The sequence below is a fragment of the Drosophila miranda genome (genome assembly GCF_003369915.1).
Source record: "Drosophila miranda strain MSH22 chromosome Y unlocalized genomic scaffold, D.miranda_PacBio2.1 Contig_Y2_pilon, whole genome shotgun sequence".
In the NCBI taxonomy this organism is placed as follows: Eukaryota; Metazoa; Arthropoda; class Insecta; order Diptera; family Drosophilidae; genus Drosophila; species Drosophila miranda.
The window spans coordinates 3,534,324-3,560,945 of NW_022881614.1; the positions used below are offsets into that span (position 1 = coordinate 3,534,324).

A 26,622-nucleotide genomic window follows, 5' to 3' on the forward strand; every position below is an offset into this window, starting at 1 on the left:
ACAGACGTGGCAGGCATCCAGCATCCAGCATCTATAATTAAGCAGCCCTCATCCCTCCGAGTAGGAGCTGAGGCTGCTGCGGGTGGACCCAGTGAAGTGATCACGCTGCAGTGTGTCCGACGGCATGGAGACAATCAGTGCGCCCCCGTACAGGGTCTCCATTTCGTCCAACTGCTGGGCGAAGGTCTCCTCCAGACGCTGTCCGTGCAAAGAAATCAAAAGGGTATAAGTAACTCATCGAAATCTGGCCATATATGGTTCTAAGCAACGAGACATTCACTAGGATAATATCAAATAAATAAAGGAGAAGGAGGAAGAAAGTTTAGCTATACAGCGCATGCATTAGTAGCACATTTAGACTGAAAGGAATATACAATACATATAAATATGCAGTGCGGCTCAAAGCTATGCGCTTGCCATAGCTGTTAACCGCACTGCGGGATAGATCAAAGGACTAACCTCTTGTTGCAGCCGCTGCTGTAGTTGCTTTGCGCATTAACGAGAAGAGGAGAGAGCCGGCAAGAAAAGTTTTTGGATACAGATTTTTGGTTTTAATACCCGATACTCAAAATGAGTATTGGGGTATATTAGATTTGTGGTAAAAGTGGATGTGTGTAACGTCCAGAAGGAATCGTTTCCGACCCCATAAAGTATATATATGCTTGATCAGCATCAATAGCCGAGTCGATTGAGCCCTGTCTGTCTGTCCGTCCGTCCGTCTGTCCGTCTGTCCGTCCCCTTCAGCGCCTAGTGCTCAAAGACTATAAGAGCTAGAGCAACGATGTTTTGGATCCAGACTTCTGTGATATGTCACTGCTACAAAAATATTTCAAAACTTCGCCCCGCCCACTTCCGCCCCCACAAAGGACGAAAATCTGTGGCATCCACAATTTTAAAGATATGAGAAAACCAAAAACGTAGAATTGTAGAGAATGACCATATCTTTAAGACTGCGGAATCTGAATTGGATCGTATTATTATTATAGCCAGCATCAAGAAAACAATTTAATTTTTTCTCGCCCTGTCTCTCTCTAACACACGTAGCATAGGCGGCTTTGCTTAGAGTAAAACATTAGCGCCTAGATCTCAGAGACTACAAAAGCTAGAGCAACCAAATTTGGTATCCACACTCCTAATATATCGGACCGAGACGAGTTTGTTTCAAAATTTCGCCACACCCCCTTCCGCCCCCGCAAAGGACGAAGATCTGGGGATATTCAAAAATCTCAGAGACTATTAAGGCTAGAGTAACCAAATTTTGGTATCCGCACTCCTGTTAGATCTTACTATAAAACGTGTATCTCAAAATTTCGCCCCACCCCCTTCCGCCCACACAAAGGACGAAAATCTGTTGCATCCACAATATTGCACATTCGAGAAAACTAACGAGGGGGAACGTTGTGAGTTGCTGCGGACACCGCAACTCTACAGTTATACCCGATACTTAGTCAGTATGGTATTGTTTTCTTGATTCTGGCTATAATAATAATACGATCTGGTTGAGATTTTACACTCTAGAACATATAGTCATCCTCTACGATTCTGCGTTTTTGGTTTTATCGTATCTTTAAAAATGTAGAAAAAGCACACAAATCATTCATTTTTCGCTTAACTGACAAAACTAATCAACTTTTGGCAAGACACAGAAATTATGGCAAATCCGGATGCAGACGATGCTTAGGCGGTGTTTAGGGGAAAAGTCAAGTCTGTTATGTTAGTGAGAGATGTGATATGTGGTGGGGAGGGAGGGAGTGTGTTGTTTATTTTGTTAGCATCAGCACCAGCACCAAGCGGGGGAATGGAAAGCGGTTTTGATTTGAGTACAAGTAAGTGTAGGGATTGTATTGGGTATCGTTAGTAGCTGGAGGGTATGCAAGGGACTGGAGTGGCTGATCCTTCTGTAGACGTTCTTCTCTAGACGGCCGATGCATCCTCTTCGAGGCTGAGCTGACGCTGATTGACCCGCGGCAGCTTGTACTTCTGCGCATACAGCTCGTAGTAGAAGTCGTCCGTTGAGGCCGCAGAGTCCGCTGAGACGGAGCTGCCATTCAGGCGGCTGTGTCCCGGCTTCACGGACGAACGCAGATCCGGCTGCACTTCATCCAGGAGGGCGGCTGCTTTGAGGCCGGCGTCAGAGAATATCAGCTCCGCATCGCTGGTGTATCTGCAGTTGGCCAGCTCGTTCATGTTGTACATGGACTGGGCGCTGCTCAGGGAGGATCGGCCGCTGCTGCGCCTGGCCAGGGAGGGTCGCTTGAAGGCAAACGAGGTGGAATGCAGCAGGCGCTTGGTGTGGGCCGTCAGCACCGGTCCCTGCTGGATGCGTAGCTCGACGCTGGCCTGCTCAGCGGCCTTGACGTCGATCCGGCTGAATTGGTTGCTAACCAGCCCCAGATCGTCTGGCGTCTTGGGTAGCGGTGGCGGTGTGGGCGTACTCTGCCTGAAGGTGCTCATGGCGGGCTTGCCATTGGGCTCTTCGGCACTGTTCAGAGGCGGAGTGCTGGTCACCACTTTGACCAATTCGTTGGTCGGCATCTGTGTTGCCGTTTGGGTTGTGATGAGCCTCAGCTGGCTCTGGGCGGGCAGGGTGGTTACGCTGGCCCGCTTCATTTGCTCGATGAGCAGGTCCTCGTCCTCCTCCAGCACCAAGTCGCCCATCATCTGGGCCCGCTGCTGCTTGTGCATGATGGGGGTGCTGGGCACACTGCGGCTCAGATCTGGGGCAGAGCCGCGGAAGTTGTACAATCGTCCGGCACTGCCGCCCATCATCAGGAGCGAGGAGCGCGAGCGCGGCATCTGCTGCACATCGATGAAGGTGTTGCGGGGCACCAGTCTGGTGGAGCGCTCGTTGAATATCCCCGCAACCGCACTGGCAGCTCCACCTCCTGGTCCTCGAACTCCGCCCGATTGGACACTAGACCAAAGCGCTTCTCGTGCTCATCGATGGCCGTCTTGATCAGCGCATTCACTCTCTGGATTCATTCGGTCGTTCGTTTGGTTGGTTGTTAAGAACACATGCAAGACCAATGCCAATGCCAATGCCAATCCCAAAGGTCGATTGATTGGTTGGTTTTTTTTTTGTTTGGTTAGTAGTTGGGAAGCACAGCGGTAAGCATTTGAATTTTTGATTTTGGTATTGGTTTTTGTTTTTTTATATCAGTTATCATATTTTTGTTTTAGGTAGTAGGTACAGTAGGCCACCAAAGAGTATGCATTTGAGTAGGGTGTAAAGAGAGAGAGAGAAAAAGTTGAAAAAATAATTGGATTTTGTTAAGGCCACGGTTCCGCCACCTGGCCGCGGATTAGAGATGAGCAATCACCACTTGCAGTGCCACAAATTAGATCATTAATCACCTGATGATGATTCAATTCAGTTCAAACTTAGTCACAAATTCAATGAATGAGTCAGAGTCAGCGTCGGAGTCTATTTAATTTACGACGAATGGTAAAGAAAATACATCGATGGAGCTTCCTGCTAAAGCATTAACAAGAAAGAAATATTGCTCAAGTCTAAACCGCAGGCATTTGACGGAACGCTTTGCGGATTGGGTTACGCTTTTGAAGGGATATTTTAAGGGGTCCGGGGGGGGGGGGGGAATACACAAGACACCAAATTTCACCGTAAACCAATCAATATACAATAATTACGAGTATCAATACCAACTTAAATCAATTGAGTTTTGATCTACTTTTTACAGCAATAAATAAACACACAAAACACCAACAAAATAAGGCATTGAACGGCACTGGCACAGAGCCAGTGTTTGGCTCTTGGAGCGACTCTTCGAATGGGGGATGGGATGGGTCGGGATGGCCGGGTTGGATGGAAGGATGGAGGGCATTCACACCTGTTTGCGGGGCACCAACTGTTCGCGCCACTCGCGCAGCTCAGTCTTGAGGCGCTCATCGATCTCCTGGAGCTTGACATGCTCGTGCTCCACCAGCGCCTTGCGCTTCTCATTCTGCAGTTGCTCCAGTTCCCTGTGTAGAGAAATGGGATAAGAAATTTATTTTCCTTTCTGAGATTGTCCTAGGACTGACCTTATAGCGCTTTCGCGGGTAGCGCGCAGTTCTTCCAGCTGCTTCTGATGCTTGATGTCGAAGCGACGCTCCTCCTGCATGTAGCGCTTCTTCTCCTGCTCTTGGAACTGAAAATAGAATTGCGGATTAGTTATGTTTAGAGGCTCTATGCTTTCTGCTTACCTTCTTCACGCGATCGCGCTCGATCTCTGGATCCAGGTTCGTCGAAATGCGCAACGATTCGCGGAACATGAGGTCGCGGGCCTTGCGCTCGGCGCGGATACGCTTGGGCAGGGCACGCTTCTCGAGCGTCTGCTTCTTGACCATGTCCTCCTCCTTGCGCTGCAGCATGCGCTTCACCTGATCGAGCTCCTTTTCGTGTCGGACGATCATCTGATGGCGCTGCATGAAGCAGATCTCCTTCACGTGCCTTTTCGACAGCTGATGGCGTTCGTGGAGCTGCTTCTCCTCCAGCTCCCAGAGCAGGGCCTCCCGCGTCCGCATCGCATTCTGTTTCTGCTGCAGGAAGTTGCGGTTGATGGTGGCCCGATGGTCGCGATGCTTCTCGCTGAGCCGCCGCAGCAGCAGCTCGTGTCGTTCCTTAAGGGAGTCGAGGAAGGCGCGCTCCTTCTCCTCGTGGTCGAGCTCCATGGCCGAGCGTCGCTGCTTGAACTCGTCCTTGCGCTTGTCTTTGGGAAACAGATCGACCTCCTGTTTAAGCAAACGGATCTCCTGCTTGAGGTTCTCGCGGAATATCTTCAGTTCCTGCTCCTGCTCGGAGCGGATGCGTTTCGAGGAGGACCTGAGCTCGTTCTCTTGCGTTTGCTCGGTCTTCTCCACGAGCTGCTTGTGCTGGCGAGCCAGCATATCCATATCCGCCTCGTAGGTCTTCTCCAGCGAGGAGCGTTCCTGCTCGAAGCGGCGATCCTGCTGCTCTTTGGCCATCTGCTCCTTCACATGCAACTCGTTCTGCTGCTTCTTCTCCTGCTTCTGCAGCATTTTGAGCTCGCGCAGCTCTTGCTTCCGGAAATCGTGATCGTCGTAGATGCGCCCGTTCTCCTCATCCCCATAGATCACCCGACTCGTGGTGGTCGTCATCTGCACGCCATCGATCTCGAACTTACGCGTCCTCTTGCGCGTTTTCTTGCGCAGATTGCGCAGCTCTATTTCCTCTTTGGTGAGACCACTGGAGCCCCCGGACTTGGCCACCGGCGGTACGCGCGTCTTGGGCCGTATCACGACCTCCTCCTCCTCGTCAATGGTCTGCGTGTGGTTGTTGTACGACGGAGGAGGCGGCGGCATTAGCATACTGGCTGCTGTCTGCTGCTGCTGCGCCTGTGGCTTGTGGTCTGTCTCGTGTCGGCTGTCCTGACTAGTGTTGGTGCCGATGCTGTCCACATCCGAGCCGCTGATCTGTACCTCAATGCCGCGACGTCCTCGCACCGAACCGTTCTCGCTCAACGAGCTGTCCGGCGAGGTGCGCTTTTCATGATCGCTGAAGGGCTTGAACCGATTCACGATTATGTTCACGTCTTCGGGTACAATGCCGTTGGGCTGAGGTCGCTTGAGTACCTCGTTGCTGCTGTCCTTCACCTTGATGACCTCGTCGCCCACAGTGACAACGGACACATGGCTGGTGTCCATCAGCTGGTCGCTGTGGTCGTGACTGTGACTGCCCGAGGCCGTGTTGTACGCCGAATCATCGTCCGCAAAGGAGGGGCTCACAATCAGGACCTCGCTCTCGTCCAGTTTGCGGGCATGCACTGCTGCTGCAGGCTGTGGTGGGGCCGGTGGAGCTCCGGATGGCTCATTGACGGACAATATCATCGATGATTGCTTGTGTGGCGGTGTCGTGGCATCGCCCAAACTGTCGTCCAGTGAGGGGAAGTCATCGTCCGTGGATGACTCATTCAGATGTGTGCTCTTGTTCAAGTCGTTCGACACAATCACCACCGCGTTGTGGGGCGGCACAGAGTTGTCAATGAGGACAGGCGGATGGGTGCTGGTCACGACTGTAATCTGACTAACCGACTCCAAGCTGTTTGGCAGCACCAGGTGCTGTGGTTGCTGTGGCTGGGGCTGCAGATGCAGCTGCTGCTGCTGTGGCGGGGCATCGCTGTTGATGGTGATCAGGGAGGTGCTGGAGCTGAGGACAGCATTCGACACACTGCCCCCGGACGAAGACGACGCGTTGGAGGAGGCTACCGACTGCACGGATATGATGGATGAGGCTGTGGGCGATGGTGGCTGCGGTTTCTGCTGCTCCATTGCCTCTGGGCCACCAATGGCCACCTCAATGGCTGATGTGGGGGAGTGGGAGGGGTGTTCGGGCGTGGTCTGAGGCTTTGCATTGGCAGCGGCAATGGCTGCGGTGGCTCCCGATGGCGATGACGTTGTCGATGGTGGTGGCGGCGCTTTGCTCTTTTCCTTTTTGATAAAGTGCTGTGGAATACAACGAATTTCGTGTGTGAGTACAGCGAACAGGGCATTGTGCTGCATTAAGGAGGGATCCCTACCTTTTTATCCGCTTCTACAGCAGCAAAATCTTCGGGTATCTTTTGCAGTACTGCAGCAGGAGCAACAACTGCTTGGGTTTGCGGCTGTGGCTGTTGTTGTTGCTGGTTTTGTTGGGCAAAGCTGTTGGGTGGCGCTGGGGCAGGCACTTTGGTATGCGGCGGTAGAGCTGCCGGTTCAGCCAGCACCAGCGCATTGTCCTCCTTGTGGTCCTCCTTAGATTGTTTGTCAGGGATTGTGGCTTTAGTTGCCGCTGCTGCTGCTGCTGCTAACGCTGCTGGTTGGGACTGCTCTTTGGAATCCCGCAGTATGGATGTAGGTGTACCTGGAACTGTTTTAGTGACAATTAAGCCCAATGATGACCACGTGTATGCCTTCAACTTACGTTTGTCAATGTCTTGGCTCCGCAGCGAGGCGGAGTCATCGTCCAGGTCGAGCTGGAGCGCCGAGTTGCGGGGTTCCTGATGGAAATCAAGAGGGAAATCCTCATTAGCATTGAATAATCGAGAGGAAAGTGATTCCTACTACTCCAAAAATTAGATACAAAAGATTATCAAGAGCAGATTTCGGCAGGCCGAATCTTCCTTTGAGTGCGTTTTCTAAGGATCTTGGGGCAATACGACAATAGACAAGATAGCATTCTAGGTAAGGCATTGTACAATTGTCACCTGCACCTGCTATCATTAACGCAAGAAACTGATATGATATGAAAATGATAACAAAAGCGTGCAAGATGGAACAATCCAGACTAGACCATGGCTGGAAGGGGCAGGGCAAGGCGGCAGTGGAGGGAGTGATGGGCATTTGGCAACGCTGATAAAATAAGTAAACTAATTGTAGGCCCGTTATCGGAGAACAGTGGAGGCGGGGGGATGGGATGCAGGGCCGGATGGAGCATGGAACGGGGTGGAGTGGTTGCTGTAGAACGACTTACCAACCCTCTGATAGAGCGAGCGCCGCTTCACTTGCCGTTTAAGCTTCTATATTAATCGTTTCGTTTGTGTGAAATAATCATAAGAAATGATAAGAGCGAATATTGCGACAACGGAAGGGGAACGATGGGGGAAAAGAAACGAAACGAAAGAATAACAACCGAGAGAGATAAACGAAAATATATTAAAAGAATTTATCGCACGGTGCGAGAATGTTTTGGAATGTTGTTTTTTTGATTTTGATTTGGTTTTTTGGTTTTGGGTTGAGGCAGCAGCGTGTAAAAGAGAATAGAGAAACAGAGAGAGCGATTGGAGAGGTGAGATTATATAGAATATTGTGTCATATCTAGCATTGGACTACGAGGGTGCAGCAGCGCAGCGCAGTGCAGTGCCAGTGGCCAGTGGCCCAGGGGCACAGGGGCCTTCAAGAAAGACTCACCTCGGTCTCGTCATCGACCACCTCCTCCACGACCTCGGCCTTGTATTCGAGCAGCAGATCCTTGATGGGCTTGCAGTCCAGATCCCTGTTGATGAAACTGTGCTGCACCAGCACATCCGATGTGGGTCTCAGCTGGGGGTCCTGTTGACCGAAAGAAACAAATCATTGAGGGGAGTGGCGATGATAGATCTATAACAGATAGATGATTTACCTTGACTAAAGACTTCTTTAGGAAATCGTTGAATTCCTTGCTCCACTGGCTGGGCTGCTCCAGTTTAGGTGGCTCGCTCTTTTGGATCTTGAGCAGCACTCGCATCGGGGACATTTCACTGTTGGGCGGCTCCATTTGGGCCAGCTCGATAAGTGTTATGCCCAGCGACCAGATGTCCACCTTGTGATTGTACGGATTGTCACGAAACGTTTCGCACAGCACCAATTCGGGGGCCATCCAATAAGGTGTGCCGATGAATGTGTCATGCTTCTGCATTGTGTGTTTATTCTTGGCCGAGACACCAAAGTCCGCTGGAGAAGAGGTTGGAATTATAGATATCGGTAGCTGCCAGATCGGTAAATGCTATAACTTACCCAATTTGACGCCCCCCTCCATGGTGAGGAGAACGTTTCCGGCCTTCAAGTCACGATGAATGACCTTGTTCTTGTGGAGAAACGTCAGACCCTCCGACATGTGCTTGCAAACGTAGGCGATTTGCGGCTCAGTCAATGGCTTCTCCAGCTCCACCATGATGCTGTCCAAGGCCCCACCATCGCAGTACTCAATGAGCATCTAAAGAAAGTCTCGTCTCGGTTAATAATTTATTAATTGATGGGATGCTGGCGAGCCCATCTTACCCACAACTTGTCCTCTAGAGAGAAGGCCTCGTAGAGTTCGACGATGTTGGGATGCTTGATCTCGGAGAGGATATCAATCTCGACCATGTGGTCGCTCAGGTTCTCCTCATCCTCCAGCGTGCACATTTTGGCCGCTGCGAAGCGCCTATGCTCCCTGTGCTGGGCCTTGTAGACCTTCCCGAAGGCTCCGTCGCCTAGTTCGCCAACCATCTCCCAGAATTCCGCCGGATCCGAGTCCATTTTGATGTTGTTGTACAGGCGCTTCTTCTTGGCCTCACCCCCGCCGAGGTGAAAGACCTTTTTAAGGTTAGTTATGAACGACATCTTTGCTCTACTGCTTCTGCTTTCGATTCTGCTTATTCTCGCTCTCCTTCGCCTTCGCTGGCAGGCAATTAGTTGCTACTTTAGTTGGTCTGTTTCTCAGTTCGATGATGATATTTTGGCCTCTTCATAGTGCAGGAGCTGGCGACGGCTCTGGGCGAGAGTCCAACAAGGAAAACTAGATTTGGAGAAAGCTGAAGAGACATACGAGTGTACACTGTACATGGATGGTTTGTATATTTGTATGTGCAGTACGACTGACTGCGACTGCGACGTTCATTGATTGATTTTGCACTTGGCGCAGAGACCAGAGACCAGACACCAGCTACCAGAGTTGGCACGGATGCCAAGTGGCAGCGCGGGGAAGCAGCAGGTGCTACAGATCCGCCGTAACGGAGTTATTTCAGTTAAATCAGGCCAAACCAAACACTACGGATCGGATCGAAGCTCCAAGCTCCATCCCCAAGTGACCGCTTAAGCGCCTAGTTTAAACTGTGGCTCACCTTCTATTAGTCTTTTTCTGCCTGTTTCTGCTCTTCTGCCTCTTTTGTCGTATCTTCTTTGCGCCGCCTCAGCGAAATAGGCCAAATAGTGGGGATTGTGGGCTTGGTTGGACGGTCGTCGTCTTCTTTTAACGCTTCTGTATGTTTTATAATTTAATTAGCAGCTCGCGAGCTCTAATATTTGTAGAAAAAACCCGTACGAATGGGAGGAAAATGATTACAAACGAGAAAAAGTCAAAGACGTAGACAAAAGAGCGTACTGCGTGCGTTCGTGTGTGTGTGTGTTTGTGTGTGTGTGGGGCTCTCTTTCGGTGCCTAAGTATTTGTGAGCTGGTCTCTGGGCTTTCGGTGGTTTTCTTCTCTTTCGATTTGGCAAAATTTCAGTGAAATTGTATAGCCCCCCGTCTGGATAATGTGCCTAAAACACTGATAACACCTTAATTAACGCAAATGCAGGGCCAAATATGCGCCCAACACGCGCACTTCAAGCCACGATTTACAGTTGCGGACCTCGGCGAACGGAACGGCAACGGAGCAAACGACAGCTCATTGATGATAACGACGAAGCCGCCGCCTGACACTGCGTTGGATGGGCGTGAAACTGTAGACGAAGGCAGAGGCAGCCACCAATTACCTCATCCGCACACAAGAGCGCGGCCGCACACTCATTCACTGATATCGGTATGACACAAAGCAGTACACAGTGGATATTTTATGGTCCGAATGAACACTTTGGGGCTTAGATAAAAGCGTGTTTTTAACTGCACACAATTTGACTGCGCTGCGTTTTATTTGTATTGTAATTTCTCTCGCGCAACGGCAGTGTGACCGTGCGCCAAAAATGGCGTTTAGGTCATCTGTGCTAGAGGAGCGCAGCAATATTTGCTTCCGCCAAGGGCACAACAGAAACAACACTACCACACACGCACCACACACAGAAAATAAATAGCGCAAGGAACTACGTACTACATTTATATTTGACGCAGAACTGCAGCTGCAGTCTCACTGATGGCCTTGCACATTTCTTTTTGCACCACTTCTTGCTAATTTTCCGCTTTCTTTCTGTTTGCTGAGCAATTTTTTTTTCATGATTTTCTTCCCGTCGGCAGCAGTGAGACCGCGGATTTATTGATAAAACATACCGCCCGACCCTCAGGAATATACCGAAATATACCGTCTCCATTTCATAATATACCGATGAGAAAAAGCGCACTTAACCCACAACCCTCTTCTATTTAATTATATTATACCGGCAAAAATAACACTGTTTGTAAAAGGTCCTTGTATATCATTTCTCTTTCCTTACAATAAAAACTGCGGAGATATCTTTCACTTGAACTGAAATTTATTTTCGTGGGGTGGTCGAAGTACTCCGTTCGGGGTGAGTGGCGTTTTTTGGAAGAGGAAGAATCGATTCTGCTTGTCATTTCAGGCCTCACAGTTTTTGCCGCAAACGCAACAATACATTTTTGTTGCGAAAAATTTGATCGGAGTTCCCAATTCTGCGCAAACTTCAGAGCTCAGTGAAGAGCCAAGCACGCTGTGCGTAAAGCAAACTACAGTTTACCACAAACTACAACAGAAACAGAAATGCCGTCGATGGAGGTTAGCGTAAACAAAGTGATAGTGCACCCTCTGGTGCTGCTGTCCGTCGTGGATCACTTCAATCGCATGGGAAAGATTGGCAACCAGAAGCGTGTCGTGGGTGTCCTGCTCGGCTGCTGGCGCTCCAAGGGTGTGCTCGATGTGTCCAACAGTTTTGCAGGTTAGTGGAAATATTTACTGGACATAAAAAGATGAACTAATTTGCTCCGCTTTGCAGTGCCTTTTGATGAGGACGATAAGGACAAATCGGTGTGGTTCTTGGACCACGACTACCTCGAGAACATGTACGGCATGTTCAAGAAGGTGAATGCTCGGGAGCGCGTGGTGGGCTGGTATCACACGGGTCCGAAACTTCATCAGAACGATATTGCCATCAATGAGCTGATCCGTCGCTATTGCCCCAACTCGGTGCTGGTCATCATCGATGCCAAGCCCAAGGATCTGGGCCTGCCCACAGAGGCCTACATATCCGTGGAAGAGGTCCACGACGATGGCTCGCCCACCAGCAAGACCTTCGAGCATGTGCCCAGTGAAATCGGTGCCGAGGAGGCTGAGGAGGTGGGCGTGGAGCACCTTCTGCGCGACATCAAGGACACCACCGTGGGCAGCCTGTCGCAGAAGATCACGAACCAGCTGATGGGCCTGAAGGGCCTCAATGCCCAGCTGCGCGACATCAAGCAGTATCTGCAGCGTGTGGGCGATGGCAAGATGCCGATCAACCATCAGATCGTCTACCAGCTGCAGGACATCTTCAACCTGCTGCCCGACATCACCAACGACCAGTTCACGGGCACCATGTACGTGAAGACCAATGACCAGATGCTGGTCGTCTATCTGGCGTCCATGGTGCTCTCGATCATTTCATTGCACAATTTGATCAATAACAAGCTGGTGAATCGGGATGCCGAGGAGGGCAAGAAGGCGATTGAGTCGACTGACAGCAAGGATGCCAAGGACAAGAACAAGGACAGCAAGGACAAGGATAACAAGGACACGAAAGATAAGGATGGCAAGAAGACGGAAGAGAAGTCGGACAAGAGCAAGGACGACAGCAGCAAGAGTTCAAAAAAATAGGAGTGGAAGAAAAAGCACAAGCCACGTCGCAAGCGGAAAAACAAGGGCTGCAGGCGACACTATCACCTCTGAAAACATCATCCTCTAAATCGCCACAACTGGAACAACAATCACCAACTTTCGATCATCGCATCGCTCATTTACTTATTTTTCATGTAGGATCGTCTCCTGTTTTTATTTCGCCCAGGTATGCGTATCAGTTAACGAACGGCAAGTCAACCGAAATAATATGTATGGAATATTTATTATTTAATTTTAATATCAACGAACACGCGTTAGAAAAACAATGTAAATGGCTGTCTTACGATTGTTTCTCTAACCGACAACAGAGGGAAATGTTTTGTGTAAGTGCAGGCATTGTAAAGGGTGTTTCGAGAATGTATTTTATGTATCTACTAGTTTTCTATGAAAGCATTTTACCAAATGTCGCTTTACTTGCGAGCTGAGCTACGCTTAACGCTTACAAACTAAACGTGAAAGAGTACACCTGTCCTGTAATTTGGTACCAAGTGGAGGACACGCACACCGTGCACTTTGGGAAAGCCCTGCAAAATGGCTGCTTGCAGAGCTTTCGTGGGTGCTATCGTCGCGGATGCTCCTTCAAACCAGCCACTCGCTGGCCAGGGGAAACTTCAGCGGCTTGCAGCTGCCGAGCCTCAGGCCGTAGTTATTGTCCTCGCCAGCAGTGGCAGCAAAGGGGGTCCTGCTATGGAGACCTAAACTGTTATGGAGACCTAAACTATTATGGCTATGCGAATGCGAGGGCCTAACACTAGCACTATCACTAGCGCTATACGTAATAATATCATTGTCGATCCAATTCTGATCCACCCCATTCGGGGTGTGGGTGTGCTTTGTGGGATCTGCGTCTGGATCTGGATAGTGGTAGCTAAGATTATTTGTGTGGTAGGAGTGGTAGCTATTCAGGAGCCTATTGCTGCTGCTCTCTTCGAGGGGTACTGGTACTGTCGTTGTTGGTGAAAAGCTTTTACAATTCAAATTATATATCTTGATCTTGGTCCTGTTGGTGTGGATGTTCAAGTGCACGACGTTGTCATGTCACACCGAGGTGCCCTGCTGGCCGGGGACCACCGAGCCACTGCTGTCGTCCGGCTGGAAGGAATCCTTCAGCCGCTGCCGGCAATCACCCTTGGTCGCAAAGCAAAACTTGTAGATGATGTACATGGGTATGCACAGCACGGAGGAGCAGGTCACTGCCCAGCCCACCTTGTAGCTCCAGTCCGGATAGTAGTACTCCTCGCCCAGCATCTCCTTGTAGCCCAGGATCGAGAATATGAATATTGTCTGCAAGTAATTCCCCCTTGAGTGGCTGTCGGGGATGGTAGGATCGAGGCAACCTTACCAGCAGGAACACCGGACTGATGTAGGTCCAGCAGATGCGCCAGAACAGTCCCGGCTTGGAGCCCAGCATCTGCTCTACATCGGAGCTAAAGCGGTCCACGCCGTAGAACCAGAACACTCCGGCAGCCTCCACGAACACCACAAAGAGGATGGCCAGTCCGGGCCCGTAGACATTCAGGAAGTTGACCAGGACAACGCCTCCCTGAAAATACACACACACATTACAATCAATTGAATGCTAGAAGAGAGTTCTGCTCTCCCCCATCCATGGGGGAGGGACCATTGTGTTTGGCACTGATTAATGGATGGGGGGGATGCGGTTGAATAGCTTGATCCATTGACCGATAGAAGCTACTCCGATAGAAGTGTCCGAGTCAGAATATAGAATATAGAACGCAGCAAATTACAATTTCAAATTTAATCAGATAAAGTGGCAGGAGAAGGAACGGACCAGCTTAAGTGTTTGAACAGCAACAGCCAGCACCAGCGCCAGCGCAGGAATAGGAATAGGTGGTGGCTGGTTGCTGTTTGGCCAGGGCTGGGCAGGGGAGACAAGTCCACCGAACTTGACAGGTGATAAAAATGCAGAAAAATAAGAAAGGCAAAGAGTCCATCGAGTGTGTGTTGTGTGAAGATTAACTGGGCGAACGATAAAAAGCACTTAACTCGGCCATCCATCGAGCATTCGAGCGATGGGGAATATGCATATGTATGTATAAGCCACAATCTCACTTAAGCGTTAATTAAACGAATCACTGGATAAGCCTTATACGGATAGGATGGGATGGGATGGGAGTACTTACATAGGTCATTGTGGGCAGGGCGCACAGGAAGATGAAGACGAGCAGCAGCAGGACAAACAGCTCCCGACGCCTGCCAATCGCACGGGGATACTCGTCGCACAGCGCCGTTATCATGGCCTCCAGGCCCCCAAAGGTGCTGTCCAAGCCCAGGGTGATGAGCATCAGGAAGAATATGATGCTCCAGAACACAGAGCCGCTCATCGTGGCTATGGCCTCGGGGTAGACGATGAACACCAGCCCAGGCCCCTCCAGCCCCACCTTATCAATGGATGTCTTTTGCACATAGGCCATGTATCTGCAATCAGATAGAAGCCCCCTCATCAGTAATCCACTGAACAGGGCCGAACTGAACTGAACTGAACTCACCCCAAGACCGAGAAGATGACGAATCCGGCCAGGAAGCTGGTCAGGCAGTTAATGGTGCTCGTTATGAGGGCATCTCGATAGCAGTTGTTGTTGAATTTGTTGTAGCTGGAGAGGGCGAGGAGTGTGCCGAAGCCGGGGCCCAGAGAGAAGAAGATCTGCGAGGCGGCATCTATCCAGACCTTGGAGCTCTTCAGCTTGTGCCACTCGGGCGTCAGGTAGTACTTGATGCCCTCATCGGCGCCAGGCAGTGAGACTCCGCGCACCAGGAGGATGATCAGCACCACATACGGGGCCAAGGCCGTCACCCAAACCACCTTTCCGGCACTCCGCACACCCTTCCACAGCGAGAAGTACACCAGCACAAAGACCCCGAAGACACACAGGGCTAGGGTGGGCTTCACGGGTCCCATGTAGTCCAGACCGTTGCCCTTGTAGCTCTCCAGAACTCGGCGCCTGCATTGAATAGAGGGAATAGAGGGAACCGCTGGACTCCTATAGGACTCTTGGCACTTACTCGAAGAACTCTTTGGCTGGCGAGGTGGCCAATTCGGTGAAGTTTTCGCTGGTCACGGGCATACAGTTGTCCGTGGTCCACGGATTATCGCACGACGTCCACGGCAGCTTCGAGGTGAATGAGGCAAACAGATAGTAGACCGCCCATCCAATAATTGTGTTGTAGTACATCCCCATATAGATGTCGATTAAACAAATCGCATAGCCAACACCTGTTGAAAGTCCATGCCTTTAAAAGATTTCCTCTCAACTTATGTGTATTTCCCTAGAACATTCGATTCAACAAGTAACCATTAAAGGAAACAATAATCTGGCCTGGGACTGGGACTGGGCATGCCAATATTTCTGATTGAAAGAGCGATGGAAAATGAGAAAAAAACGCTAAATTTGACTATTCCCACGTGACATTTTGCAGGTTCTTATCATCTGGCAAACGATTGCATCTACTTAGTCACATCGCTTTCCCCCTCTTTCCCTTTCCACCCTCTCTGGCAGCAGCAGTTTTCCACTCAATTTTACTTATGAGGCCAATAAGACACGTCACGTGATTCCCGAAGCTCCAGCAAGATTTTTCCGCCTTTCCTTTTCCTGACTTTTCTATTCATTTGAATCGCCCTGGCAACAGGTTTCCCAAAGCAAACACTTGTTGAGGAATTGATGACTTGCCACAAAGTGATGTTTGCTGTTCTACTGAAAGAGAGGGGCACAGCCCGTGGGGGAGTGGAGGGGAGGGACTCGGACTGGGACTGGGACTTCGCTTGGTAGAAAAGTTTTGACCGAGTTGAAAGAGAGATGGCAAATCCAAGGATGGAGCATGCAGAGTCGTTTTCAGAGTACATTTTGTTTGTCACCTAACGAAATTATCAAGTTGATATGCAAAAACTCTCTGAATGGAAGTTCCCTCTGGTTCCGTTCCGATTCGTTCGGCTGCTGCTGTAAATCAATTTTGAGCACAATTTAATTAGAGCCCGGACTCGGATTGGGAGCTTGATTTGGGCTTTGTGTCGTTCTTGTTCGCTTGAATGCGCCATTAATTGTTGCAACAAATCTTTCGCATTCAGCCCCAACGACTCTTTTATCCAACGTCCTGTTTGATAATGTCGCCGGCACACAATGACCCGCCTTCCGCCCTCCGCTCCCCTCTTAACTGTGGTCCAGACCCAAAAAACAATGCAGAAACCGAGCACTCGTCCTTTGTGCGGGTAGCCACTGTGGCTCGGGCTCGGGCTCGGGCTTAGTAACAGGACAGATAATATTGCCAAGCAGAGCGTAAAATATCAGACATCAACAACATAATGGCTATCACAGAAAATATTAAATTAAGTTAAGTAGATTACGTAGTTATTTTTTTTTTAGTTGTATAAGGTAATGCCGAATATTAATGTAACGCATATTTTAAGGCTTTTTTTGTTTAATTATATTTTCTATCTTCATTTAAAATAAAATCATTATTATATATACCTCTCTGAAAAGGTAAAACTTCAAGCTTTATTCCCTCATTAAAATTTTTTTATTTTTTTGTAGTTTAATGCATTTTATTCGCGTTTGAAGTTGAAAAAAAAAATGCCGAATATTAAAGTTACCCACTGTAGAAGTAATCTTTATATATTATGTAAAAGAACATTTTAATATAACTAAAAATGTTGAAGAAAAATTATTAATGGCTGCATAAAATTTAAATATTAATATATCAGTAAAATCATTTTATTTTAAAATTTTAAAACCCACGGGCCTGTTAAGGGTTAATCAACATCAACATATACAACATCACTCACACTCACTATACTATGTGCCCTTCACTCGCACTTATTGCTAGCATACGTTAAGAGACTAACTTTTGCCGACGAGACCACCTTGTATAATTGCATCATGGACGGAACGCCGCGGACAGTGACTAGAAAAGCAAGAAAAAGTGTTGAACGGCCGGGCGCGCAAGAAGAGGAGAAGAATGGACGAGCTGCAGGAACACAGACGCCGGATCCGCGGGTGAGCTGGCCGATGGCCAAGGTAGTGGTAGAAGTAGAAGGGAGTGCGAGGGAAACCAGGCCAATAAAACTTCGATCATATGACTAAGAATTCTACTGCTTCCATTTGCTTTCCCCGGTCGGACCACCGACTGCGGTCATCTCTCCCCCCTTCCCCATCCGTTTTCCTGACTGTTTTCGGTCCCTACGCTCCCGCTCTGACTCTGGCAACAGGGTTTTACCCTGCTGGAGTGAGAAGCGGTATGTGTTCTCTTCCTTTCCTCCTCCTCACCGGACCCGCGGCTCTCCTCGATCTTGGCAACAGGAGTTTTTACCCTGCTGAAGTCGGGGTGTGCAGCGTCCCTGGTGAGTTTCGCGCCGCCCGGCCCAACGACCGATTCCCTTTCCTCAGCCCCCCCATAATTTCTCCCGAAGGCCCCGTCGTTGACGACGGCTCGGCGATCCCTGCGCCAACGACCCGCCTCCCCCCAGTCTCAACGTCTCAGCAACTTACAAATAAACTGTAGGTGACCCTGGGCAGACTGAGACTGACCCCAGCCTAGGATCACTACTTTACAGATGGCGCCCGAGCAGGGACTGTTGAGACAATTCAAACGATAGTTTTCTGGGGGATTTCACCCTTCGTGGCCTAAAGACCCACAAGTAGATCGCGTAGGTAGCGCCGCATCAAACCGAGGAGAAATTTATAGGGTATCAATAGGAAAATACGATACGAAGGTACAGGCCAGCAGCGAGCAAAGCGTGGCCGAAAATCTGTACAATCCCCGTTAGCCGTCGGCAAATGGAGAGGAGAGAACGGGAGAGAGGATAGGAGAGAGGAAAACGACAGAATGAAAGTACAGCCCACAGCCAAGCAAAGCATAGCGATGTACTTCCCATGTCCAGCAGAAAGAGAAAAAAAAATGAAAAAGCAGAACGAAAATTCCGTGGTCCCCGTTATACTCGGGCAAAACCATGCGGGATCATAGCTCCCGGTACAGTGGGGAAAGAGCCAAGGGCAGCCAGACCTCTGTTACATTTCAGTGGGGAGAGAGTGGGTGAAGACCGGAGAACAGTTCTGGGCGTCGGCGGCGAGGAGGTGCCGAACGACCCACGAGTATAATACATGCAATTATCCCTTCCTCATACTACCCGCACCCCCGATATTCGACTATTTACCTAACCATTCGCCCGCGGCTCTCTCGCGTGGTGTTCTCGGCCGATTCCGAGACGTCGACGTCGGCAGAGGCTCGGCCGTTCAGCCAGACCCAATATAAGCCGGGTTGTACACAACGCAAGGGATAGTAGTCCTCAGCCTTCGATCAGTATACAACGCGCGAAAAGACAGTAGTCCTCAGCCTTCGATCAGTATACAACGCGCAAAAGACAGTAGTCCTCAGCCTGCGGTCAACATACAACGTGTGAAACAGAGTGATCCCCTGCCTTCGATCGGAACACAACGGGCAATACAGTGGTCCATATCCTGCAGCATACAACGTGCGAAAGACAGCGATCCCGCGTCTTCTGTCCATCTCGCGCTCCCTCCGTAGCTGAACACGAACCAACGGATTCTCATCGGAACGATCCTGCAGAAACCAACGACTAAAGTACCCCTGAACAAGCGCGTGTTAATTGGGTTGCCAGCCCCGTGTACAGGTCCCCGACCAGGACGGCCCACCGGTAATTCACCACCGAATAGTCTCGCACGCGTCTTCGCCGTTTAAGGATTCAGAGCCCCGTCTTTCGCCGCATCATTAGCTACGTTTTTTGATTCTTCGGGCGACGCCCCGGACATTCGATCGTAGACCACGTGCAGCAGCAGTGACCCGGACCAACTCAGCATGGGAGTCAAGTGGATTTCGGTTAGGCGCAAAAACGAGTTGGAGACGATTACCGCGGAGCTTGGGTTAGACAGTGCTGGAACTGTCGAAGAGTTGAGTTGTCGACTCGCGACCTTCGCAAACTCGGCCGATTTACCAAGTACGGTGCGCTCTCGGTTGGTGGAATTGGAGGCCCAGTACGGAGTCGCCGTGACTCCAGAGGTTAAACCACTTTCTCCCCGTCCTTCTACACTCGCGCCTCTTAGCCTACAAACCGTTCCCCCGGCTGCGTATGATGTCGTACCCGCCAGTAGTCGTAGTATCGTGGCGTAGGGATCCGCTGTGCCGGTAGAGAGCCTGCTCCACGGCATCGACGTCGGTGCCGCGCAGAGAAACCTGCACGGTAGCAAGGACCCATCAACGAAGGGGCCCACCTGGAACGAGGAGCATTTTAACGCTGCGATCACCGAGAAAATGGTCCGCTGGGGAATCGTGTTTTATGGGTCCGGCGATCCGTTAAGTTTCCTTGAGCACGTGCAAGAGAGGGCAGCCACTTATAGGATAGATCTACGACACTTATCACAAGGAATCCTCGTGTTGTTGACCGGTCGGGCCGAGAGTTGGTTTCGAACGAGCCGCCTCAGTGGAGAACCATGGGAGACCTTCCGCAAAGAGTTTTCAGAGTTTTTTTTGCCTTCCCGGTACTTTCAACGGCTAGAGGACGAGATCCGAACCCATTTTCAACGACCAAAAGAAGCGTTTAAAACGTACCTCGTGGACATTCGACTAATGATGCAGCGCGCGGGATACACCGAGGCTCAGGAATTGGAAAGGATATACGATAACATGCTCCCGGAATACCAGTTGTTTACGAGGCGAAAAGATTTTGATTCTCTCACCGAACGAAGGCAACTGGTTGTGAACTTCGAGGTGACGCGTAACAAGGGCCCGTCGGAACTCACGGGCTACGCGAACCAAGCACGAGACACCCATCCCCGGGAAACTTCAAGGCCAACGGCCGGCCAACGAGGACCAAGGAATCACGCGGCTGCGAGGACACAGGATCTCCGGCACGATAGAACCCAGGTGAGGGATTGGTCAACGGACTCGCAACAGCCGGATGCCAGGAATGGAACCATCATCCAAGACGCCGACACCATAATCGACGTGCAGCATGCTTGTAGGAACTGCGGCGGGACCGGACACTTCTCCAGGGAGTGTGAACAGCCCCAAGGCTTATACTGCTGGGACTGCGGCCGTCGCGGGCTACGCACCATTGAATGCTGTCGCAGGAATTCGTCGGGAAACAGACAGGCGCTTGACTCGGCAGGGGACCGGGCGAAGACCGCCACTCCCACCCCGAGGCAGTAAAGGGAACCCTGCGGCTGGAGAGAGGACGAATTCGCGCGCAAGTAACCATGGAAGGAGAGGACCTGCTCGCTACTCTGGACACAGGCGCCACACGGAGCTTCGTTAGCAAACGCAAAGCTCTGAAGCTGGATAACGGACAGAGTATAGCGATGGTACGAACGACGATCAGATTGGCGGATGGGTCCCTCCGGGAATTGACTCAGGCGCTGATGGCAGACATACGATTAGGAGATCAACAAGTAAAGATGCCGGTGCTGGTAATGAAAGACGTGCTGGATGACGTCCTCCTCGGGATGGATTTTCTATGCGGAATAGACGCGACCCTGCAGTGTGGAGGAGTCCCCTTGCGCCTGAAATTTAAACACAGCCATGATACCAGGACTCAAGACTCACCCGAGACCGGATCACCCAGCATCAGGACCCGACGAGGAACGACGTACCCAACGAGGAGTGCGTGGCCGATCCCCTGGGATCCATGATGGTGAGGTGGGAAAAACTTGCGAGGGACGACGTACCAAACGAGACGTGTGTGGCCGTCCCTTCAAGGGATTCTAGGAATTCGGACGAGGTTTCGACCCCGGCAGGATACCAACCCGGATAGAGATCGGCGCTCCCCGGCCTCGACCCCAGAGCCATGCGGAAAAACCCCTTCCGAGTACACAAGGTACAGCGGCGATCCAAGAGACTCGTGCGATTCGAACCCGGCACTGGCGACAACGGACCCCGCCGTAGGAGCACCGGTGAATGGCAACGGACCCAATGAGCAACAGTGGCCACCGTGGGTATATCCCAATTGTCCGACGTTTTGACCCCTGGATCCGAGCCCAAAGACGACGAACCCTTGGAACCCTGGATCGCCGAATGGTTGCAACAAGAACTGAAATAATTCGACGGCCTCAGCGGAGTGTCCCCCATTGCAGAACAGACTATCGTGATGCGCGATAACAAGCCTATAAAACAACGTTATTATGCAAGCCGTCATTAATAAACAGGTCGACGAACTGCTTAAGGAAGGGAAAATTGAACCGTCGAAGAGTCCACATAGCGCCCCAATTGTCCTCGTGGGCAAAAAAACAGGTGACATCAGGATGTGCATAGACTTCCGACAGTTGAACGCGCGATCAATCCCCGACGCGTACCCCCTCCCCAGGATTCAACACATATTGGAAAAGCTGAGAGATGCCAGGTACATATCGACCCTGGATCTGAAGCTACTGGCAAATTCCGCTTGCCCCAGCCAGCCGCGAGTGTACGGTGTTCACCGTGCCGGGCCGCAGATTGTTTCACTGGAAAGTGATGCCTTTTGGCCTTAACTCCGCCGGCGCGACCTTCCAGCGAGCACTGAATAGCGTGATTGGCCCTGACATGGAACCACACGCGTTCGCCTATCTTGATGATATTATCGTTATCGGGCACACAGTGGAGGCCCACATGCGGCATCTCGGGACAGTTCTACAGCGACTGCGCAAGGCTAATCTTCGACTCAACCAGGACAAATGCAGCTTCTTCAAACGCAGACTGAAATATTTAGGGCACGTCATCAGCGGGAACGGCATACACACGGATCCTGACAAGATCGCCGCAGTGCGCAACCTGAAACCCCCTGCAGGTGTCAAGGAACTTCGCCGATGCATCGGTATGGATCAGGTTAACTGAAGCGCCGGTTCTCGCCTGCCCTGATTTTCATGAAAAATTCTCATTGCAAACCGACGCTAGCGAACAAGGATTAGGAGCCGCTCTTACGCAAAAGAAAAGGAACGAGGAACGAGTAATAGCCTACGCGAGTCGACGCTTGTCCAAAGCCGAGGAGAACTACTCCGTTACTGAGAAAGAATGCTTGGCAATAGTGTGGGCAATCCGTAAGCTGCGCTGTTACTTGGAAGGATACCGATTTGACGTGATCATGGACCATCTCGCCCTGAAATGGATCAACTCGATCGACAACCCCACTGGACGGTTAGCACGTTGGGCTTTAGAGCTGCAGCAGTATCAATTCGATATCCACTATCGCCGAGGGAAGCAAAACGTGGTAGCAGATGCACTTTCCCGCCAACAATTGGAGTTACTACATAAAGCTCTGGAGGAAGAGTCACAGTGCAAGTGGATCAGGAAAATGTTGGCGAGAATCAGGCAGCAGCCGGGCAAATACGAAGACTACCGAAGCGAGAGTGGACAACTGTATCGGCGACTGCACACCGTGCCCGAAGAGGAAGACTCCACCCCATGGAAACTCTGCGTCGCTGCAGACCACAGACGACGCGTACTAAAAGAATGCCATGACCACCCGACGGCCGGACATCTAGGAATCCGAAGAACAAGCACACGAGTCGCCCAAAAGTACTACTGGCCAGGCCTGTTCCGAGAAGTCGCCAGATACGTTCGCCAATGCGTAGTGTGCCAAAAATACAAGGTGAGCCAGCTCAAACCGGCGGGGAAAATGTTCACCAGACAAGTTGACTAACCCTTCAGCGTGCTATGCGCCGACTTTGTTGGGCCGTTGACTCGCTCCAAACATGGAAACACCGTCCTCCTTGTTTTCTTCGACGCATTTAGTAAGTGGGTCGAACTGGTGCCTACGCAAGGCAACTACGCCATACCTGGAAAGATCGTTACGAGAAAGAATCCTCAGCCGCTTTGGTACCCCTCGTACCTTCGTTTGCGACAATGAGGCACAGTTTACCAGCCGATCGTTCAAAGGATTCTGCAAAAGACTAGGGATGGAACTTCAGCACACTGCCCCTTACACTCCCCAACAAAATCCAACAGAACGCGCGAACAGAACAATTAAAACGATGCTGGCGCAATACATCGACGAAAAACAGAATACTTGGGACGAGCTCTTGCCAGAAATCACGCTCGCGATTAACTCTAGCGTGTCCGATTCAACGCGATTCAGCCCCGCGTTTTTGATCCAAGGTCGCGAGCCAAGACTGCCAGGCGCCTTGTATGATGAGGTTACGCCAGGAACGGGAACCAGCATCGCCGACCCGGAGACCAGAGCCCGACAGATGAGAGAGGTGTTCGAAATCGTAAAAACAAACTGCGACAAAGCATCAGAGGAGCAAAAACTACATTACAACCTCCGCCGTAGGGAATGGAAACCGGCTATCGGATCCCAAGTGATGCTACGTCGCCACACTCTGTCGAAATTCGAGGGACCATACCGACCATACCCGGACCGAACCAATATACAACAATCTTGATTACAACGCGGATCTACTCAAATCGCCACAACGATGCTGACCCCCGGATACACAGAGACGAAACCAATCAGGAACCCGGATATCTTGCGAGGAACGACGCACCGAACGAGGCGTGCGTGGCTGCTCCTCCTGGACACATCCGCTTCAGGAACCCGGATAGCTTGCGAGGAACGACGCACCGAACGAGGCGTGCGTGGCTTCTCCTCCTGGACACATCCACTTCAGGAACCCGGATATCTTGCGAGGAACGACGCACCGAACGAGCCGTGCGTGGCTGCTTCTCCTGGACACATCCGCTTCAGGGACCCGGATATCCTACGAAGAAGCGGGCGTGGCTGTTCCTTCAAGGGCAAACCGCAACCGTGATTGTACCGAACCAAGGCCGACATTTTGGAGATTCACATTACGTCTATAACCACTCCGCCGCACTCGTAGGGTATCAAAGTATTTCTTGCCTGTAGTCAACAAGTCTATTCCTATTCACAGCTCATCGAATGCTAGAGACCCCCGCCGACGGAGAACCACGACAAAAGCCAAGTCCGAGCCCCCAGTCGACTGGGAGATCATCGAGGAACTGATTCTTCGCCCCACTCCGCGAGAATGCCAAGTCCACCCAGAGGTCCTCAGCTGGGAAAATCTATGCGGCGACGTCGTAAGCTGGCCACGCATGGACCAGATCCCCGAGGTGCACGATTCAGACCCCGATCACGTCAATATTACGGGAGACGTGGCCGCCAACGCCCGGGACCCAAGCCCTGGCACCGTCGCCAAAGCCACGTTCACCCACGCTCAGGGCACCGGCCGAGTCAACCCCGACCAGGTCGTCGAAGAGCACGCGCAGGGCCCTGGACACGCCACCGTAGGAGAAGCAGCCGACTTCACCGCTCCGGGTTCGAACCCCGACGAGGGGGCAGAGGCCATCACTATTCCTGACGTACGTACGCCCGACGGCCGGCTGCCAGACACCCTGAAGGCCAGACCTCCTGGCACAACTCGTCGACCCGCGGCGTAAAGATGTCCGATTCTTGGCAGAGGCGGACAACACCTTCTTCCAGGTCCACATCAGCAAGACGAGCAAAGTAACCATTCGCTCACGGGCCCCCGAAGCAAGGAGAGGGTGTGAGGACCCATACTGGGAGCCTCACATAGTAAAAAGAGTTAATTGATTAAGAAGACAACCTGAAAATATAGGACATCGCAATGGAGCGAGATTCGTATCAGTCAAAATCATCTTCTATGTTAGTAAATAAGCTAGTTAATTTTTGCATAGCCGAAATCCCGCCAAACGGCCAGCTCACACAGAATAACCGCAAAGAGAACAGCGAAGAGAGAGAGCCATGCTCAGCCGGAAACAGAGCGGATCTCTTTCGAGAAAGTCCCGTTGGCCAGAAAACGAGCGCCAGGCGTGGTGAGAGCGTCGAGCGACCGTGGCGAGAGCGAGCAGTCGATTTTCGGAAGCGAGCGAAGACGGAACGCCGCGGACAGTGACTAGAAAATCAAGAAAGTGTTGAACGGCCGGTCGCGCAAGAAGAGGAGAAGAATGGACGAGCTGCAGGAACACAGACGCCGGATCCGCGGGTGAACTGGCCGATGGCCAAGGTAGTGGTAGAAGTAGAAGGGAGTGCGAGGGAAACCAGGCCAATAAAACTTCGATCATATGACTAAGAATTCTACTGCTTCCATTTGCTTTCCCCGGTCGGACCACCGACTGCGGTCATCTCTCCCCCCTTCCCCATCCGTTTTCCTGACTGTTTTCGGTCCCTACGCTCCCCTCTGACTCTGGCAACAGGGTTTTACCCTGCTGGAGTGAGAAGCGGTATGTGTTCTCTTCCTTTCCTCCTCCTCACCGGACCCGCGGCTCACCTCGATCTTGGCAACAGGAGTTTTTACCCTGCTGAAGTCGGGGTGTGCAGCGTCCCTGGTGAGTTTCGCGCCCGGCCCAACGACCGATTCCCTTTCCTCAGCCCCCCCATAATTTCTCCCGAAGGCCCCGTCGTTGACGACGGCTCGGCGATGCCGGCGCCAACGACCCGCCTCCCCCCAGTCTCAACGTCTCAGCAACTTACAAATAAACTGTAGGTGACCCTGGGCAGACTGAGACTGACCCCAGCCTAGGATCACTACTTTACAGATGGCAAACGATAGTTTTCTGGGGGATTTCACCCTTCGTGGCCTAAAGACCCACAAGTAGATCGCGTAGGTAGCGCCGCATCAAACCGAGGAGAAATTTATAGGGTATCAATAGGAAAATACGATACGAAGGTACAGGCCAGCAGCGAGCAAAGCGTGGCCGAAAATCTGTACAATCCCCGTTAGCCGTCGGCAAATGGAGAGGAGAGAACGGGAGAGAGGAAAGGAGAGAGGAAAACGACAGAATGAAAGTACAGCCCACAGCCAAGCAAAGCATAGCGATGTACTTCCCATGTCCAGCAGAAAGAGAAAAAAAAATGAAAAAGCAGAACGAAAATTCCGTGGTCCCCGTTATACTCGGGCAAAACCATGCGGGATCATAGCTCCCGGTACAGTGGGGAAAGAGCCAAGGGCAGCCAGACCTCTGTTACATTTCAGTGGGGAGAGAGTGGGTGAAGACCGGAGAACAGTTCTGGGCGTCGGCGGCGAGGATGTGCCGAACGACCCACGAGTATAATACATGCAATTATCCCTTCCTCATACTACCCGCACCCCCCGATATTCGACTATTTACCTAACCATTCGCCCGCGGCTCTCTCGCGTGGTGTTCTCGGCCGATTCCGAGACGTCGACGTCGGCAGAGGCTCGGCCGTTCAGCCAGACCCAATATAAGCCGGGTTGTACACAACGCAAGGGATAGTAGTCCTCAGCCTTCGATCAGTATACAACGCGCGAAAAGACAGTAGTCCTCAGCCTTCGATCAGTATACAACGCGCAAAAGACAGTAGTCCTCAGCCTGCGGTCAACATACAACGTGTGAAACAGAGTGATCC

At 51.3% G+C, this 26,622-nt stretch overlaps 3 protein-coding genes across 3 annotated transcripts in view; 1 reads left to right on the top strand and 2 right to left on the bottom strand.

Moving 5' to 3' along the window:
• Window positions 1-1,541: 1,541 nt before the first annotated feature.
• LOC117185933 (serine/threonine-protein kinase 10-like) lies at window positions 1,542-10,416 on the bottom strand. The gene is given in 13 exon segments (XM_033398492.1): window positions 1,542-2,858; window positions 2,861-2,972; window positions 3,849-3,981; window positions 4,042-4,148; window positions 4,204-6,462; window positions 6,537-6,865; window positions 6,920-6,995; window positions 7,906-8,046; window positions 8,117-8,427; window positions 8,491-8,689; window positions 8,755-9,269; window positions 9,579-9,752; window positions 10,213-10,416. Coding segments are annotated over 11 exon segments (4,935 nt in total). The 5' UTR covers window positions 9,079-9,269; window positions 9,579-9,752; window positions 10,213-10,416; the 3' UTR covers window positions 1,542-1,914.
• Window positions 10,417-10,954: 538 nt separating this feature from the next.
• Window positions 10,955-12,499, top strand: LOC117193764 (26S proteasome non-ATPase regulatory subunit 7-like). The gene is made up of 2 exons (XM_033398495.1): window positions 10,955-11,343; window positions 11,401-12,499. Exons 1-2 carry the CDS (start codon window positions 11,169-11,171, stop codon window positions 12,255-12,257), a joined length of 1,032 nt encoding a protein of 343 aa, XP_033254386.1. The 5' UTR covers window positions 10,955-11,168; the 3' UTR covers window positions 12,258-12,499.
• The window catches only part of LOC117193763 (sodium-dependent serotonin transporter-like), a 38,768-nt gene continuing 24,494 nt past the window's right edge, over window positions 12,349-26,622 (bottom strand). The window contains exons 4-8 of the mRNA XM_033398494.1: window positions 15,303-15,513; window positions 14,789-15,241; window positions 14,423-14,717; window positions 13,621-13,821; window positions 12,349-13,562 (exon numbers count right to left, since the gene is read on the bottom strand). Coding sequence (XP_033254385.1) covers window positions 13,317-13,562; window positions 13,621-13,821; window positions 14,423-14,717; window positions 14,789-15,241; window positions 15,303-15,513 — 1,406 coding nt within the window. The 3' untranslated portion in view covers window positions 12,349-13,316. The remainder of the gene's footprint in view (window positions 13,563-13,620; window positions 13,822-14,422; window positions 14,718-14,788; window positions 15,242-15,302; window positions 15,514-26,622) is intronic.